This window comes from Netta rufina (assembly GCF_964035555.1).
Source record: "Netta rufina genome assembly, chromosome: 2".
Classification (NCBI taxonomy): domain Eukaryota; kingdom Metazoa; phylum Chordata; class Aves; order Anseriformes; family Anatidae; genus Netta; species Netta rufina.
In genome coordinates, this window is record NC_140124.1 from 150,546,823 (window position 1) to 150,567,239 (window position 20,417).

The 20,417-nt window shown below is 38.1% G+C and overlaps 1 protein-coding gene across 1 annotated transcript; it reads right to left on the reverse strand.

Moving 5' to 3' along the window:
- Positions 1-342: 342 nt before the first annotated feature.
- OC90 (otoconin 90) lies at positions 343-15,136 on the reverse strand (the record flags this gene model as incomplete). Its single annotated transcript, XM_084281696.1, has 14 exons — positions 343-653; positions 1,115-1,221; positions 1,784-1,958; positions 2,624-2,722; positions 3,102-3,239; positions 4,842-4,913; positions 5,644-5,694; positions 7,591-7,632; positions 9,069-9,197; positions 10,553-10,665; positions 12,725-12,899; positions 13,152-13,211; positions 13,422-13,487; positions 15,091-15,136. The coding sequence occupies 14 exons, from the start codon at positions 15,134-15,136 to the stop codon at positions 343-345; spliced, it is 1,584 nt and encodes a 527-aa protein (XP_084137822.1).
- Positions 15,137-20,417: the final 5,281 nt, after the last annotated feature.

Genomic DNA, 20,417 nt, shown 5'->3' on the forward strand with positions numbered 1-20,417 from the left:
AAATTGATTTAATTAAAAATCTGAAATATTTAGCCACCATCAGTAAGATCCAGTCTGAGCCAACTACACAGTTAACAAAAATCAGAGCTTTGATTGGAAATCAAATAAAGTGATGCAGAATGCCATCAAACAGTTATTTAAGGTAACAGCTGCTCTGCATAGATGGACCATAGTGATGACTTCACTATGGAAAGGAGAATACATCTTAGCTTTAAAAATCTAGCCTATGATTATGCCATTAGCATGCTGGAAAATGTAAAACTGCGTGCAGAGTGATAAGAAAGAGTAAGGGCTGGCTGTGAAATTCCCTGTGCCATTTCTCAAGCAAGTGGCTGTGCTCGGTTATCTGCCTTCGTGTTGCCCAGTCCTGGGCTCTCCAAAAGGACGCCCCGTGTCTCTCTTTGCTCTCCTGAATGTGCTCCACAGGGGACCTTCCTCCTCACTGCTCTCCTCAGAGCTGGAAATCCCAGCACCCGTTTCTGTGCTGATTGGAGGCCTTTCATAAGGGCCACTTTGGCATGAGACTTTCTCCTCTTGGCACGCTTGCCCTTGTGGAAACTTAAGGCTTTCATTGAAGAAGGCAGAAGCCATGCACTCAGCTGCCGTCTTGTCACAAGCACATAGGAGTTTCTCACACAGGCTCCAACCAATACCTGAAAGAGAAAACTCAAAATTAATATTCAAAAGCAGTTACAATTAGTCAACGTGCAATTTGTCACAGGTAGATGAGCTTTGAAATAAAATTTTCAAATTCACTTTTAATCATCTAAATATGCCCGACAGTGAGGTTGGAGCAGCTGAAGCTGTGACTGGCTTTTGCTGAATTTGTGAATGTAAAGACACCGACAGGTGTCCTTTGTCTTCAGTCAAAAAATACGAATGCAATTCTCTCATCTTTCTCATCTCATCACATCTTGCACAGTGATGTAGTAGCCTTTACCTCAACTAGGAAAAATACTTCAGCTTTGGAGTAAACATTGATGAAATGTTGTGAGCCATTTTATTCTGTCTTCCTACTCAGAGCTAGCACATCACAGGTATGGTGGTACTCAGTCTGTAATACTTTGATACACTGTCATCAGAAAACAACAAACATCCTCTAACCCAAACTTACATTTTGGCGTGTGATCAAAACATACAACTTCAGATCTTGAGGTTCTTTCTGCATGGCATCCAAGTTTCTTAACTTGTTCCATACAACAGTGATGAGAGAAGCAGCACCTAAAATAAACAATAGGTATAACTGGACAATATTTCATTTTCCTGCATCAATCACAGTGCATTCCTAATTACTTTATCTATTTATTTTCAATGACCATTAAAACTAAGAAATTACAGTTTCCATATCATGGAAAAAAATTTCCATGAAGAAGAAAATAATAACATCTGCACTTTACAACCACCTTCCTAATTCATTTGGTATGAAGTGCTTAAAGGTGTTGTAGTTTTGTTTGATAGTTTAATTTCAAGATTTAAAATAGAAATTGCAACTGTGTCCCAATGCTCCATTAGCATGGTCTTGAAGCGTTCAAATGCTGTTGGCTGAATGAAAATTGCAAGATGACCAGAGCCTTCACTAGCCTTGATCTAGCCTACTTTATCATGTGTGGGTAGTTTTATTTGTGTGCTGTACACTATACTTAGACCCCATGTGGCTCCCAACTATTATGACTTTCACCTAAGGAGAAGGTTAATTTGTAAATTAACTGATGGCAAAAGGCACACTGATCTTCATTGGTCCATAATGCCCGAAGCTAACTGCAGGTTAGAGAAGAGCCCACACCTGTCCAGGGCATCAGTAGGATAACCTCTGCCTTCTTGTCCACAGTAGCAACCGTAAGACTCAAATTCCTCTGGACACCGCTCAGTTAAACAGAACAGCATTTCTCCTAGCTGCGGCAGCTCCCTCTTCACTCTTCCATTTCCTCTGTCTTGCAGAAAGGTTAATCGTTCGCATACTGTAAAGCAAGAAGATGTTATTTCACATACTATGTTTTCAAAAGTTGGGGGCTCTCTTCTGATGATACAAGTATTTTGGGAACCATCAATTATTTTCATTTATTTTTATTTTTTAAGACAATGTAATATTATTTCAAAATCAGTGCTTCAATCCATGACCTATGCCTTTTATAATACCACTGAGCAAGTCAGCAAGAGAAATGGGGGGAAATATTTAATGGAGAGATTCCCTACACAGATATAAAATACAAGTCAAAATGGGTTGCAATGAGAGTAGTTTGCAACCCTTTGTAATCTTTTGTATTTAAATATTACTTCCAGAACATTCAAGCCCAGCTGACAGAAATAAGAATTCAGTAGCTTCTCTCTTAGCTAATTCAGAAAACTAATGACTCTATATCACTCCATAGTGATAGCTGGGCAGTGACTAAGTTGTGCTGAAAGAAACAACAAATTTTGTCCTAACCTTTCAAATTTTTATCTGAAATATCATCCATGTAGCATTAAGAGTATATTCAAACAAAGATGTGCACAATTCCTTCATGTACATGTCCATATGCATGTGTCTGACTGGCTTAGAATAACTATAATCTTTATGGGTAATACAATCCTACTTTTTAAAATAAAGGTACATTTTTCATTAGATGTAACTGAAAAAATTTACCTTTTCCTTCGGGTCCATTGGGTCCCCTTTCAGATGGTGCCAGGTCCAGAGCTACTCCAGTGGAAGCTGTGCCCTGGACACCTCTTGCAGGGCTTGTCTCTGGAGATTACACGTGCACAGGTTAGACATATAAAGATCAGACTTGCAAATCTAGAATAAGCTTCTACAAGTAATGTGACCAGAAGTGCATGTTCTAAGCCATAATCAATTAGTATTCTTCCAACATTTGCTTAATTAATAGACTGAAGACTATTGATGGTTAATAAATTTTTCCTGGTCACTGTTAGAGAGTGAACTGCCCCTTTCAGTGTTGAATACCCTGTGTCCTTCTTTCCCTGTTGAACACCCTGTATCCTTTGTAACCTAACCAGCTTTAGGGAGGAAATTATGAGTCGGTGAGAAATGCTGGTTCTTCAGGAAGCTCTGAACAGAACGGTGTAAATTATGTTAGTGCAGATGCAGTGCAGCCTGTACTTGCCTTTTCCTTTCATCCGTGTAGATGTGCCTGCAGGAATATTCTCAGTAGGGACAATTTTGACTTCCACCAAGTTAACATCGGCTGGGGAGGTGGTTCTTACTCCCACAGGGACTACAGGTTCTGAAAATCTGTCCTTTCCTGAATAAGCAGAAAGAGAAAAGCAGAAGCATGGAGCAACTCAGATTTCCATTTCAGATAGCAGGTCAGGGTAATATCCTGGGGCAGGTGTGCTGTGAACTGATGGTCATAGAGAAAAAAATAATCAAGATGAAGATTAGAAAAGCAAAGAGTATCCACACTGATCACTTCTTCACATATCTTGCCTTTCAGAAAAAAGTTGTGCTTGTTAAATATGACCAATGTAACTGCTAGACTGGGCAGGAAGAGATTGGTTGGTTAAGAGATTGGTTACTTTTTAGTTAGTTAAGTTTGTTATTATTTTTATTATTATTATTATTGTATTTGTTTGTGGTTTTGTAAATTTTATATGTTGCATACTGAGGTAAAGAACTATGCCAGTTATTAGGAAAAAAAAAATGGGTTGCTGATTAGTCAGCTGTACTGAGAGAAGAAGTGCAAGTGAGATAACATGAGATGCCATTTCTGAGTAAACAGCCTAAAAAAACATACAGTGTCACTTCATACAAGGGTACCAAAACTAACAGCATTATTAGTGAAGGTAGAAAATGATTTGACTGATGCAGAGCTGGGCAAATGCAGGATTTACTGCATTGTAACTGTAAGGAAATATTAAGGGGAAAATACTTCGAGGTTAAATAGCAGAACAATTTTAGGGAGGTTCTTTATCCTAGAAGTTACATTGGTCTTTATTTTTAGATTATTTTAAGCTGTAGCATTGACCAGGAATGTTTTGTTGAATTGGGGTGTTATTTATCTTTTTTTCTTCTTCTTTTTAAAATTTCACTATTAATATAAGCTAATTTGTAAATGAAAACTCTATTTTCAAATGGAAATCAACTTGTTTCATTTTTTTTTTCTAAATGTTAATACAAAGAACATGTTATTTCACATACAAAATAGTTCATTTTCAAAGTGACTATGTGTATGGTTTCCACAACTTGAAAGCCCTTCCTTTTATGTACCCCAGCTTAACTAATTAATTGAATTCAACTCAAATTCATTAATTTTATCCCTCTGAAGTTCTGTTTTTAGTACACATTGAAAATAACCTGTCTGAGGATCAGAGAATGGAAAAAAAAGGGTGAAAATACCACTAAGAACACAGGGAAGCCCATGAAAGGATGCAGGAAGGGGTCAATAGCAACATGCTGGTCCTAATGGCTCAGCAAGGTGCTCATTTCGTGACGCTTTGTTTGACAGTGATGTATTAAAATGAAAGTGATTCCTGCTAAATGTAGATAATATAACCAGAATTTGGGCTATTCTGCACTTTGCCAAGAACAGATATTACAGATAACCTTCTAGTAGCCATGCAGACCTCCAACACAAGACATGCATATTCAGATATGTTCAAGCTCAGTGATTCTGAGCAGCACTCAGTACAGCAATGCCATTTTTCTGGTCTAGGAAGGAGGACATGGGTGTTATCCAGAGAGTGCAATCCGAGTCAGAGAGTGCAATACAAGTCAAAAAGCATCTCCTTCTTTCCTGCCATATTCAATGTCATTTGACATTTTCTGGTGTATTTACTTCTTTCTGAATGATCATTTCCACATAAATGGGCCATTGAAAACCTCCAAGACATGGTTCTCCACTTACTTTTAGCTGTAGCTAATGGCGTGAGTGTGCTTGTAGCAATAATAACTGTAAAAGGTGTAAAAGCTGTTAGACCTGGAAAGAGTTCCATGAAATTCTATGTATTAAAGGAGGAGGTAAAATCAAAATGAACCCTTCAGGCAGCAAATGCTATGAATGTAATTTAAAGGATCAACCATTGTATCAGAAAATATATTACATGAAGAGGTTTTGCAAGTACTTGCATGAGGAGTGCAAGCAAGTGGCTGGAGGCAATGAACAGCAAATACTTCTCAGTGTGATTTTACTGACTGTGTTTCTGCCACCTGACCCCAATCTAAATTTTCTTCTCCAGCAGCCCTGTCCTCACCATGTGTAATTTTGAACCGTGATGCTTCAGGTAAAGTATTGCTATGCCAGTCAAAGGAAAAGAACAGCTCAGAGGCACTGACCTTTCAGCAAGGGGACAGGAGGAGCAGGAGCAGTACCTCTGGGGTTCTTTGTGATAACTAGACAAAAAGCAGAGGCATCGTGGTAGTGGGATGATACCTGCTGCATCTCTGCAGTGTGTTTTCTGAGTGATTTTTAGTGAGAATGTTATATACTTTAACCAAATATCATTATTAACCTTTCTTTATAAAGAGGGTAACTAGGAGAAACAAAGTAGTTTGCTCAAGAATATTCAGGTCAGCAGAAGAACTAGAGGTATTATCCAGAAATCCTGAGGTGCCCATGACAACAATAAAGCCTAATAAACCAAAACCTGTTATCACCTGGAGCCAGGAGTGCACAATTTATCAACAAAAGTCTATAAGCAGACTCTTACCTTCCACAATGAAAGTCCCCAGGACCATCTCCTTGGGCTCAAAAGAAACCACTGTTGAGGACAGAAAATGTAAACTCAGAGAAGTTGCCAGCACAGACTTATGAAAAATCAAGCTGATGAGAAGAGATTTTTCAGCAGAGAAGGAAAGACCCCCAGCATTTCATTTATGGAGATTTGCCTGGTCTTGTCTGCAGTACATTGATCGTTACAGACAAAGTGATACTCATAAAATAAGCTCATTGTACCTTTGAATAATGTGCTTTCAAAGAAGCAACATAAATATGAATGAAGCAGAAAATTCCTTATTAAATCCATCTGACAGACTACACTGGAGAGAATTAAGTGTAAAATCCCATTGTTGTGCACAGAACAGACGCATGCTCCTTGTGAACATCTTGTGTTTGACTGCATTGAAAATCAAAAATGGATGGGCAGCTACAAACCCAAATCCTTCCTTAACCTCTGATTTATTTGTTTACCTCATATGCTGATTTTTATATACCAGCTTATTTTTGATAAATTATAAACAGAGCTACCAGGTAATCAAAAAAAAAAATAATATTAATCTCTGCATCTTTTGTGTGTGTGTGTTTTAGGATGTTGTGATATAAGGAAGTAGGTCTTTGCCTTTGAATGCATTTCTGCAGAGTATTTAGCTTTGGCTTAATATGGTTCACACAGCAATGTTGAAGCTCCCATGGTTTAAAATGGGGACACAAGTAGTTAAATGGAAATGGTTCTCCAAATATTTCCTTTGCAGTCTGACTAGATATGTTATCTGTGTTATAAGTTTAGCTTTCTAAAATTTCTATTACAGGCTTTTATCCCTGGGCAATATATCGAGCTTTATGATGAACTATACCAGTTCAGAGAGCACGAGTAATTGGTTTGGGGGAAGATTGGTACAGATGTGCAAATACTGCGCATAGCTACTGTTTCATTTTGTATGATTAAACTCTTTTTCAAGACAAGGAGTATGCAACTGGCTGTGGGTGCAGAAGTTGGCAGCCACGCAGCACAGCACTGCCAGGCAGCCTCCCTGCTGCAACGTCTCTTCCCAGGGTATAAAGGTCTGTTCTGATGAAAGCAGGTTTTGCCACAGAGTTCTCAGTCTCAGCCCTTGGGAAACTTCGTGTAAACACCAGTTAAGCACGTTGAGCACACAAACTGAAAAATTGCACCTTCTCATTCAGTCCTGAATTGGATCACCAAAACATTGTGTCTACTTTTATATCCAATCATCTAGAAGGGCTGTAAGAAAACAATCAGCCTGTTCTGTTTTGTTCTTCCAGCTTTTGGAAGCTGAAAGCAGTGCTTCTTGCACTGTTAGTTGCAAACCTTCTTCTACAGATGCTGTTGCAGCCAGTGTTTTGTCAGTCCTGTGATGAGGGAGCTCTGCAAAAATAAAAGTATTCTTACTGCAAAGAGAATTGTGGCTTAGGATGCCTGTTAGACAGGAACTTGGTGTAACATGGTCAGAGTCAGCAGAATGAAACTTATTTCCAAATATTATTATGATTGTACTTTTCATAGGGCTATATTTATAACACAAATACAACAGGTATGAATCGAATTATTGTTAAAGTAACTATTAAAATACTTCCTTACTATCTATTGACTGCTGATAACAAATCCTACTCAAAGAAGTACATTACAATTAGAAAAAGCCCTCAGTCTCTATCACAGTTTTAATCTAAACAAGAAAACCGATCAGCAGAGAGCATTCTTTACATTCTCATTTCAGCAAATGCTTAAATATGTGTCCTGTTGTGAAGATATGAAGATAAGAATTAAATATTTATACATGAAAAATGTTTTAATCCAGGCACTTTGCTAAGAATCTTATTGAAGCATGGCTTCCTAAATACTCGATTTATTTTTCTCAATGTATACATTCATCTTGATTTAATATATTCCAGTCATAGAGTTAAAGAGGTGGGGACGTACCCTCCATGTGAAGTGTTGTCAGCTCTCTCTTGCTAGTTGTTTCTGAAAAGGAGAAAGCTCTTAGAGACTAAAGTGTAAGAAAGGGCTTTGTCAACATTTTATCTCAATAGTACAACAAAACAGGAGTTCACTGGATTTATTCCTATTAAAGTAAAGGTTTAGGCAAATATATCCCTATCTCATTCAAATTTTCTCTGTAATAAAGAATCAATATTTTCCTGGAAGTTTTGCCCTTTATTTTTTATTATTATTATTATTATTATTTTTTTTTTTTACAAAGCCTGAGCTGGACAGAACAGACACAGAAAGATAATAATATGAGCAAACACTAAATAAAAATGTTTCATTCAAAGGATTTATTTTTTCCAGTAAGAATTAAAATCAGGAGCCTAAAATTAGTGGAGATATTCAGTGAAATAAACTGTCATCTGTCTTTATCAGCAAGAGTAGCATGATTTTCCTGTTAACACTTGACAATTTCTCTTTTATTTGTAACATGTTGGAGCTGCCATATTTTATATTAGAGTCATCTGATCCCAGTGAAAGATTACTGGCTTACACAAAGCAATTTTCTGGCATCAATGCAAACTTTGCTGTGGCATTTTCTTCTCCCTTGACTTCTTCACTCAGGGATGCACACATGCAGAGCCCTAAACACGTATAGCTGTCCTTAACGTTGACAAATATAAGCAAAGGGATGAGAAAAACTAGCAGAGCTTTTTCATATCTGTCTCAGCTTGGGTGTCTGAAGGTCCTCCCCCAACCATGCTCTGGTTGCAAACCATATGAATTAAGTTTTTAATCCAGCTCTGTTCCCACAGGCTGGGTATTCAGTCTTACCAGGTTGTAATTTCAGCTACAGAGCACAGGTCAGTGTATGACAATGGAGATAAATATCCCCTTCACCTTTATAGAGGATTTTTCCTTCCATAATGGAAAACAAGTAACAGAGCAGACTGGGTCTATTTTTTTCCCTTATAGTTACTTTTTGCATGCTTTAAGGGGAGATCTAGCTAGCAATACTGTCAGTTTCACATTCCTGCTCGTGACCTCAGCAGGTTGCTATAACCCTAAGTAGTACCCAATAGCCAGATCGGCAAAAAAATAAAGAAATGCTCATGTCTAATTGGACTTTCCCTTTTGCGGTTGTGTTCCTTGCCTCTTGTCCTGTCCCTGTGCACCTCCAAAATGAGTTTAATCTCCTTCACCTCTGCACACTTCCACTTGGTAGTGGAGGAGAGCAATAAGATGCCCCTGAGCCTTCTCCTCTTCCATCAGATTCTCCAGCCCCCTTCTGGCTCTGTAACCTCTTCTGGCCTTGCTCCAGTATGGCAATTAGCCTTCTTTTTCTCTTCTTACATTAATTTGAGTAGCAGTAAATGGAAAGGGCACATGAAATGGAGAACAGGACAGACCGCCAGATTTAGTGCAGGAAACCACCCAGCTACTGCTTCCTTCGCCTTCGGTCAGATTGTTACCTGTAACCAGAGCTGGACAGAGGGAGACATCCAGCCCATTCAAGGAAGAGTTAATATGGGTGCTCGCAAAACACTCAATGGCATCTTTGTCGCATGTGCAGAGGAACTGTTCACAGGGATCCCCAGTTTCTGGAAACAAAACAACAATCCAAACAAGGTGCTATTGAGATATCTTTTCCCTCCACCTGTTTTTCCTCCCTGTAAGGCTTGTGTCCATATTCATTAGCGCATACCTATTTATACTGTGATTCTTCACATTAAACACGTTCACGTTCTGTAGTTTGGTTTTGAAACACGGGTCTGTGTAGCCTGCACAGCTGGCACAGAGCACTGGAGCAGCTCCTACTACAGAGCAGCAAGGAGCACAGAGCAGGGCTTTGCTGCATCTAATTTTTCCATGGAAAACTTAAGCCAGCTGATACTGAGTTTGACATTTCACAGACTTCATTAAAATAGTCTGCCTAACCCCAGGACTTCACAGTCCTCAGGCGAAGTCTTTCATATAAAATGTGTTTTGCTCCTTATAAAGGCTATGAAAGAGTTTCCTGAAAAATACTGTTTTCCTACTTCAAAGCCTTCTACCTTTCAGAGCTTCAGAAAACATTGATCTTTCAGAGGGTTCTCACATCTTTCACATTTTCGACAGGGACTATTCATTTAGTCACTTTCTTTTTTCTTCCTTTTTTTTTTTTTTTTTTTAAAAAAAAAAAGTTTGAACAAAATGTTTTCTGATTATTAAGCATAGAAAGAGCTAGAAGAAACACTACTGATGTTTAAATGTGCTTGGGTATTTATAGACTGGTTCAGAAAACAAAAATGGTTTTAATTTGGAACAAGAAGTGTAAATTGGATCAGATCATTATTTAAACAAGCTGTGAAGATCTTGGTTTTGTGATTCTGCTCTTCTTTGCTGGTAACCTCAAATCCTGTTCTAGAATATAGTCTTTCCTGAGTGCTAATACTAGGTGAAAAATTATATTAAAATGATTAGGGACACTCTACACTCACTGAGATTTTCCTAGTAATGCATGGAGTAGCTCCTTTCACAACAGTGTGGTCTCTGCCCTTGCTGTTTATGCTGTTGTGCCTGAGGAGTGTATGTGACCCTGTGGACAAAACTTCATAAGGAGCACTGCTTTTCAGGTCATTCCTCAGTATCATCTCTGTTCCCGATGTGTGGAGATATCTCAAGCAATGCTCCATGGTCCTGCAATGGAGCCTGGAAACCTCATTAGGAGGCTGCCTGTTAGAGGAGTCCTGATAAATTTCTGGCTGCTGGACCTCAGCTCTTCTGTTTATCTGGGCTTTGATACCTCCTTGTATTCCTATCGCCATTCTCCCCTGAGCAGAACACTTAATCCCTCAAGAATCCACAGAGATGTTTTCTGCTTAATTTATATGTGGTTTTTGGTAGATGGACCAGAGTGAGCTTCTCAGCCACAGTGCGACTCTAGTATCATGCTTTTGTGACAAGTTAACCTTACCACAGGTCAGGTTTTCAGTAGAGCAGCTGACATCTGTAGAAATTTTTGATGGGTCCCACGTGCACTCCATCTCCATTGCTTCCTCGTAGCATTTGCGGTGCTGGAAACAGCATCTTAAAGAGTGAAACAACACAAAGTTCAGACAATTTATTTTCCTTCCCATTCAAGATCAGCCTGCAAGATCAGCAATGGTCCCTAGGAAAAAGAAAGGCTGAGTACTGCTTTTCCCCAAATCAGTTTGGTGGGATTACAAATACAAAACTCAGTGGTGGGAGCAGGTCTGCAGGCTGTGGGACACCACGCTTGCATTTCACTACTGCTACAGTACTTGAGGTCCCACAAAGACGCTAGAAGCAGTTTCAGTAACAAATCCAATGCCAATGCCCAAATATCTGCTCACAGCACACTGCCAGACAGAGCCCCACAGCTTGGCTCTGGAGGTCCTGTCTCCAGCTCTGGCACAAAGTGTCTCACTGCGGATTTGGAGAACTACGCAGGACCCAGCAATCAGAGGTAAAGGTCTCTGCAGTGCCTTGTGAATCACTGTGTCTCATTGGGGGCTATGTAAATGGGTGGGGTATTATCCTCTCTTTCTTGTTCTTTCTCCTCAATGCAACAATTAGAATTAAAATAAACCATTTAGCCATGAGAAGGGTCCTCAATGTGTTTCTCACAGCATAGTGAAGCAGCTTTCTCCTACCACTATACTACACAGGCAGCTAGAAACCTCACCTTGTCCTACACAACTGCTGTCAGGCAAACCCCAAATACCTGCATGGCCACTTTAGCTGTGAGTAGCAATGAAAGTTCAAACAAAACAAGATCCTCATCAGTTCTCTCTTCACTTCTCAGAAATATAAATAGTAACCACTTTTTGGGAGGGTGTCTTGAACAAAGAGACCATATCTGTGCCAGTGGCAAAAGAATCATCAGTCTACATTTGCTGCAAACTGCAGTAGGGTTGCCACGCAGCTAGGGAAACCTCACTGAGGGACTGCTAACATCTCTGTACTCTTTTTGTACTGGTGCTGCTCTGCATTGAAACAGAGCTGAGTGAAGCAAAAGCCCAGGTGCTCAGCTCTTCAGGTATCAATCCATTGAGTTGCCTCGAACTCTCATTTCAGAATGTCATTGTGTTTATTTTTTTATTTTTTTATTTTATTTTTTTTCAATAGCAGGGTTAGATTTTCCCAGCCATCCCATGCTGGAAAGTGGATGGACTAATTTCCATCTAGCTATAGGCAATAACCATTGGTGTCTTCACTCAGGAAATTATTTTATTGCATTGCTGTAAATGCCTTTTTTTTTTTTTTTCCCTCTACTTAGACATAGATGTATCTCAATTTTCTTTTAATTTATTTTCCTAACTCCTTCTGGTAAAAGTGTATAGCCATTTGATTTTCTTGGCTATTTTTCCTGATGTTACATATTTTTCTCACTAGCCCAGCCAGGGTCTGGAGCAGTATATCTTCAAAGCACAAACTGGGGTTTGGATGGTTTTGTTACTAGTGCATGGTACCTGGAAGAGCTTTTGAGCTACATTGCTCTTCTCTGTGCCCAGATGCTTCAGTGTCTCATACCTTTAGCACAGACAATCAGGGCAAGATTTAGTTAACCTCTTATCTGCCACTTGAAGTCACACTTAGCTGTAACCTGGTTCTGTTGATGCTTTATATCCCCCAGATGCTAATATTTCCATTAAAGTCTACATGTGCTTACACTGCTGATGTATTACCCTGTTCCCAATAGCAGCACTTTAGTAAGGCTGTAAACCCACTGAGAAGCTCAGATTCACATAATCCCACTTGTCTTATTAACAGACCCTCCGAGTTTTGGCACCACAGTGTGATTTCAGGGTGAGACAGAATTCCCCAGCACAAAGAAACAAATGATATTTTGTTCATAAAGATATGCTCAGAATTTAGAGACACGTGGGTAAGGGATACCAAGAAGTTGGGTTTGATGCTTACTTACTCTATTGCAGGAGTAGCCATTCTTCACCACCAGTTTAAACCAGCTGTGCCACCAGGCTTACACTGGTGAAATTATATGCAGGTGTGGGAGGCTGTTTTTATTTCTAGGAAGTGTGCCTCCACATTGAAGTGTAGTGAAGTCCTTAAATCATATAGGCAAGTGTTATGCTTCAGGACATCTGACATGCATAAGACTTACTCATCAGCTTCATCCACAGGGAGCCCTTCCATCTCAAACCGGCAAGAGCAGCCATAGTCTTCAAAATCCCTGGGACAAAAGCCACTAACACACTTCATTTTGTTCACAAAGTTGAGCAGGGCAGGGAAGTTAGTGAAGATGGACTGTAGCCAGGTGAAGTGAGAACCCAGGCAGTCTGGAAAGAGAGCAGCCATAAATGCATGATGCACAGAAGTGAGCCAGGCCTGGGACACACCTGGATGGTGAGAACATGAAAGCAGAGCCTAACCAAGGCACTAAATGGAAGTATCAAACAGTGCTTGACTTTCAGCAGTTTTCAGTATTATTAAGTCAGTGGAGAGATCTACAGCCTCAAAAATCCTCATCACTTTTCAGTACATATAAAAACAAACTCCACAGCTGAAGTACAACTAGAACACATACTTACCAAAAAATAATGCAACGCTTTCCACATTTTGAAAGACTCCATTCAGTAATGTGGCATTGTCTAAATGAAAAAAATACATATATATTTTTAAAAAGTAGGTGACAAGAATGGCCCCCAGAGCACCCCTGGCCTTGTTTCTGTTGTCAAAACACTTTGAGGTAAGAGTTACTATCCATTTGCTAACTGCATGCTACCTTGCAATGTTCTGGGGCATGAGTTATTCCCCACTCAGTGTAATACTATAGAAAATAAAGCTTAAAACATTCTTACTCAAGATTCTTTCAGGTGTGATAAGAAGCTCTGGCAGAAATATCGGTGGCTCCAATTCTTGGCCACCTACCTCGGCAAACAAATTTGAGAAGAAAAAAGATTTTAAAATTGAAAACACAATAACATACTTCATTATGACACATACACTGCATGCATTTTGAATATCTTCCGTACACCAACAAGCTGATATAGCAAAACAATGAAACACTTTCTTAGCTCCATGTATACCCTGGGGAGTCCAGAAGCAAACCTGTAAGTCACATTGGCTTCAACTTAAAAATCAGCCTCTGTTAAACTGTGGTAGTGCTAGTGAAGATGTGCTGAACCTCACTTTCCTGTGCTCTTCTGAACAATAACACCTGCTGGAAATCATTATTATAATTGCATAAAACTGCTTTAGTTGCCCAACTACTTGCATTGTTTCAGATGTTTCTACTTTGTAACCCTGTGCTCTTCGGCTGTTGGAAGTCAAGAGGTTTGCACAGACACCTCCACAGCTGTGTTTGCTGCATGCCTCTAGAAATCTTCCAGCAGAGATGGGAGCTGTGACTCCAGTGCTTGAGTTCAGGGGAAGCACTCAAAGCCTGGTGTATGGAGCTTGGGTGGAATGAGTCCTGGGTTAATGAGAGAAGCAGCAGCTGATTTACCTTCTCTGTAGCATTAACTGCATCTCTCAGGCAATTACTCTATAGATAGTGAGACAGCTTTTGTATTAGACATATTAAGTGCTTCTCCACTTGATGTTTCACTTTGCTGTTTTACCAAGATAGGGTTTACTGCATATTTTAGCATAAGGATTTACTGTCTAGATACATCTCCAACTATTTCAAGCCTTTGCTCTTCATTTAGCTAACAAGTCAGGTCAACAATTTTTCCCACCAATATGATGTTTGCTAAATGATACAAACATAGAAAAGACAAACCTTCTCATGTAAAAGCGGAAGCTTCTCAGATTGATTTTGTGGAGAACTTATTGCCTACAGTTTCTTCATATTAAGTCAATAGTGTTTTTGTTTGTTTGTTTGTTTTGTTTTGTTTTTCACATTTGAAGATGCCAATGTATATTCTCTGCAGTTTTATTTTATTTTTATAATACCTTGAATTAGGATAAAATATAGTACTCTTTCTTGCCTGTCCCACATATTGTCCTTGTTCTTATTTTCTGTACACTTTTAGGAGAGAATGTGTTACTTTGAATTGATTTAAACTTAACGTTATTATTATTATATTCTTATATTATTATTATTATTAGCAGATGAAAACTCAAGGGTATTTATTGGCTCAAGTATCTAAAGACCGAATAAAAAAATGATTTTAAAATCATGGCATAGGTTATCTCTCAGAATAACTGGTATTAGTAACTCTGTCCATTTTTTCTGTGAAAGATTCTGGGAAAGAGCTGACAGTTACTTTGTTATTCTGTTGTATTTTCCTGCAATAAATATAGGTATAAGAGAATGAAGAGGAAAATGAGTATTTTATTATTATTATTATTATTATTATTATTATTATTATTATTTTAGATAATCCTTGACTTGAAGTTTAGCAAAGGATTAAGATTTTTTATTTTTATTATTTTTTAAGACTATATAAATGGATCTTCTCAGGAATCTCAAGTATACTACAACTTGTGGAGTGATCAAGATGTCCTCAGACATTGTCAGTATACCTCCAGCACTACATTTGTCAAGTTTGGTGGCAGAATAGGAAGACATTTTTCCTTTTATGTTATTGTTTTCCTGAAACCCTTAGCCCCAATTAAAAGCTTTTAGATGAACAGCAAACAACCAGAAGCATCCCTCATTGCAACAGGATGGAGAGGAAGAGACTGCTTTCCACAGACCAGAAAAAGCCTCTCAATAAAGGCTGATATTACAGTACTGGAACAAGTCTATAGAATGCTTGACAGCCACAAGAAAATCAGACTCGAGCAAAATAACGATGTGCCTACCAAGAGAAACAGCATTTAGTGCTATAGATACGTGTACACATTAAGCCATGCTTGCTAAAGAAAAGCTGCCACTTATTTTGGGGTTTAAAACCTGTATTTCTTCTACAATCACAAACATCCTTGCCCAAAGCCATGGTCTGTCAAATGTATGTAGAGCCAGGTTTTGAAACACTGTCTATCTCCATAGCTCGAACTCATTGTTGATATGTAGCCATTGATCATCTAGGCCTTTCAGCAAAGTTTTGGAAAGCATGAAAACTCCATAGACTTGAAAAGAGACAGTGAAAAGGATTAATAAAGGCACATTACAGAGCTGCTGGAAGATGTCATTCTTTCAGCATCCTCCATTTGCATGTAATTCTTCTCAGCAAACTTAATTTGCACACACCAAATTAACTCATAAGTCTCTGACATTCCCCTTGAGAAAAATTCCTACCACAGGGTCAGCTGCTTGGTAAACTTTTAGTTTTTCTAATCCTTTTGTTACTAAGAATGGTATTTCTGATTGTCAGTGAGTCAAGATCAATGAATCAATGTTTGCTAACAAGATTGTTTAATTTTGTTTAATTTTTGGGGTAGGGACAATGAGAAAATACCTTCTGCATTAATCATGCTCTTTTCTTCTTTTTCTATCATGTCTTTTGGGGCTCATGTTCCCATCTCGTTCCTTGTATAGTCAGTGAAAGATTGCAGTACAGAAATAAATCTTTTAAATCACAGAACACCCTGGGGAGGTCAGCTTCTCTCACCTTTCTGTACAACCTGCTAAATGACTTGGCACATGTCCTGAAAAGACTTGTGTGATACATCAGCCCTTGGGCTTTCCAGTTGTATGCATTAGCCACAGAGTTTTGTTCATCATTCAGATGCACGTAAAAATAGATTCTGGACTGTCTGTGATGCTGATACCCTGACAATGCTTTTCAGAAGTGTTATACAAACAAAGCCCATAGAAAAATAAATAAATAAATAAATAAAAACATCAGTGTACCTCCAGTTGTTCTTGCAGTCATGTTTAATTAAAATGTCAAAATATAGGGCATGGATGCATTCATTATAATACTTGGGGAGCAGAAATTGATTGTGCTAGGAAAAATAAGGGTGCAGCAAACCCAACCTATATAATATATTCAAGGTAAATCACATTAGCTCCTCACAAAGATACCAATTCATGCACAGATATTTGTTTCAATCTCAACATAGAGATTTTTTAGAATGGATCCCACGTAAGTATAAATCAAGAACCCTTTCCAAACCCACAAATGGTCTAGGGTAACAATTCAAAGCTTTGTGCTTAGACTGTGCTTAGCTGGATGAAACATCTAATAACTGTGGCACAGTTTTTTGAGGCTTTGAGCAAAAATGTCTTTCAAACACAGTCAGGAAAATTTCTGGGTGCCCAGATATTTCTGAGTGAAATAGATATTCACTATAGACTTACATAGATATTCAGACTAGATATCAATATATGTAGTCACATTTACATCTGGAGACTAAAATCTCTTCTTTGAGACTAAATATCCCTTCTTTCTTCTTATTTATTTACTTTTATTATTTTTTTCTCCTGTAAAAAAAAATGGTGCTTGCATTTTGGCATTCCCTATCTTTGTAGTGGGAAAATGCTGAAACTGTTATTGATTTCTATTCATACAGTAGGAGTCTTAAGACTTGTTTTCAGTAACATAATTTCTCCATGCATTTTGTGTTAGAACAGTTTCTTTACTGTGTTGTAATGCATGTGACACCTTAGAAGAGAGGCAATGAGAGAAAGTGAGGTAGGTCACTGTGGAATTTTGTGTGTGCAAAGGTGCTGGGCTTTCTTTTCACTTTAGAAGTAAGCCCACAGAACAACCAGAAATGGTGTTAGACCTTCTATGAACCCTTTTCTTCACCTGCACACTGCTAATTATATTGACATTCCCACACAAATGCAGGGATTGCAGAAATTTGAAATGTTTTCTCATTTCCATCCCTTTCACTGGATCACTTAGAAGCTCATTCACCTCATGACACCAAAATCTGAAGAGTTATATGAAGAAAGATAAAATTAAATTAAATTAAAAAATCAAAGTAAAATTTCAAGGAGGAGCTTTAGCTGAGCATGAGTAATATTTCAGGACCCACTTAATTTTTATTTTTTTCAGTCTAAAGGACTTAGATCATGACCAAATGCTAGCAGAAGGGAAGTTGCAATTTTTTGTTTAAATATTTTAACCCTACTAAATGTTTCTTGCTTTACAACAAGTTCTGAGAGAAAAAAAAAAAAAAACATTTTACAGCTACTCCATAATTACACTTATTTCAGTGCATTTGAATGTTGAACAACAAGGTTTGAGGCGGTAGAAGGTGTGTTTCTAGAGTTCTATTTCTATGTGCACATAAAACAGTATTTAGGAATACATGCCAAGTAATCATAAAGAGTGAATGGTGACTTACCACTGTGCAACACCATTGACATAGACACCAGAAGAATTGCAATCATTTTTGGTTTAATCCAAAGATAAGAAAAAAATCACACAGAAGACTGATGTGCCTGATGAGTTAAATAAAATATTAGGCAGAATGTTATTTCTTGAATCTGAGAGTAGGAAGACATTAAATTAGAAAATTATTCTTTTATAATCTGGACATATTTCTGCTTGATGCAGTATGTTTTTTATCCTTATCATAGGAAGTGTACATATTGCAGCAAAGATTAGTCTTACGTATGCTCCACATTTTATCAACACTCTTTATAAACCTGAATAACAATATCTATTTGGGTATTGATATAAGATAGTCAGCAGGCTCCTCAAAAGTTCCATGGACAGAGCAAGTCCATAGAGCAAAAAAATGGTGTGCTTGAAGTATCTTTTGTTTTTCAAACAGTTTTCATACCTTACTTGATCTAACAGAATGTTCAAACAGTTCTTATAAATGAACAAAAATTCTGGAATTGATTCTACTGAACCCAGTTAATTTGTACTCCCACATATTAGTTTGTTTCACGTCATGAAAATCACTCCCACTTTGTAGTCACACATTTGCTCTGATCTGTGTTGAGACTGATGGAATGCATCATATATTTTACTAATCACAAATTCTATATTGCTTGAAGATCTTCAAAATCTGGGTATGCTTGTCCTTTTAGAAATGTAAGTAAGGAATTCTTCTGAAGCCAAAAGCTTTGCACCAGTATTCATTAAATGACAGAAAATTGGTTTTGAACTACACTTACAGTTCATCCCAAAATTAGAATAATTTTCTAAGTCAGGCGTGGAGTTTTTTTATAAAATAAATAAGTGAATAATGAACAATAAATGAATAATATTAATAACAATAAATGAACAATTATTTATCAGTTTTCAAATATGTACCTACAGTTGATTTCTGGTTTGTCAAGTATAAAGTCAAATATTGCATTCATTTTTATTTAAAAATCTTGTAATATTTAATCAGGATATGAGGTTATAAATCTAACAGCTCTAAATATTTATAGTTTGCTGTCTGAAATCTCTTACCTTCACTTTGGTCTTACCTGTACTCCAGAGTGCCGAATAACTTTTTTTTTTTTTCTCTACATTTTCTTCCTAATTTCTGTATTATAGAGTACATCTAGAAAAGCTTACCTTGAGGGATATTATTCAAAAGCAGTTGGATGAAAGACAAATGGATTTCAGCAAAGTCAGTACTAAGTGATTTATACTCGCTTGGATATATACCTCACCCATGTGATCACTTCCTTTTTCAAACCCACTTCAACATTTATTAATTAATCCTTCCATGAAGTTCCTAAGAGTCATTATGCCCACAGAGTATTTTCGTAATACAGCTCCAGCCATGTAAAGGATCTATACTGAGAGGTCTTTTCTGCAGGTGCATTCACCGTATAGTAACTTGCCCTAATACTCTGTGGCTGTAATTAAATAACAATCATTCCACTGTTATTAATCACAAAATCTCTGTGGCATGTGAGTGTGCCTTAGCAAGAGGTAGTGTTCAGTGGTGAAAGATGAGTGAAAATTTATACAGCTTTAAACACTGGCATTCCTCGAGGTTGAGAAGTCTGTTCTTGTCTATCCACTGTGGCTCTGATCCAAAGCTGAGTGAAATCCAGGGGAAGGCTGAATCAATGAGCTTTGGCTCATTGGCTTTTCCTCCTCAGGAAGGTGTGCTTTCTGCCAGGGTCAGACACAGCTACCTTTCAAAAATACTTTAGCAAAGGTGTTTTTTTTTTTTTTTTTGTTGTTGTTTCTTCCAGAGATGTGTTTTTGGTGAAAGCTACTTCATCTGTCCTGAACTTCAGCAGGTGGCTGAAGTTGAAGCTGATGAGAAAACTTAGGTCCCAGTCGACATGGATGGTTCTAGTTTGTCACTACAGGTATCCCATCACACACTCTCTGTGAGATGCACACCTTCAGTACTCACCCAAGGCCCTCCCCAAGGCTTGCTCAAAGCCCTTTCAGAGACACAGTCTAGACAAAATTTTCCCAAAGTGCTGTAGCAGAAAGCAGTGTCAACAAGATCTCCCAGAAATATCAATATCTCATCCTGATCCTCCCAAGACATAACTTGGACAAGAGGTCACATGGTCAGCAAGTTAGGATGCCACAGCACTCTTAACTTCATTTAAGGCACTTTAGGCCAACTCTCCACTGAACATTACCATAATGAAGAGAAAAGACTGGCAAAAGAACTATAACAATATCTACATGAAGAAAAGATTTGGCTCTTCCAAGATCCAGTGAACTACACTTGTCTGTATTGGTTCAGTACTGACATCTTGCCAGGAGAAGGACAAATATTTCTTGGTCTAGTCATACCAGCTCTGTGACCAGCTCTATCAAGGAACTTTAGACAAGAGGAAAATATGGCAGAGATTATACAAGAATGATATGAAAATAGATTTCCTACAACCTCCATGAGTTTTGATGTTTCCAGCTGGAGTCCTCAGCTACCTCAGGGGTTTCCTGTAGTGCATTTTTACTGTCTTGATGAAAAATTTCAACCTGACAAATCAGAGTGGGTTCAAGTGGGCATAATAGTAAACACAAGTCCTTTGAATT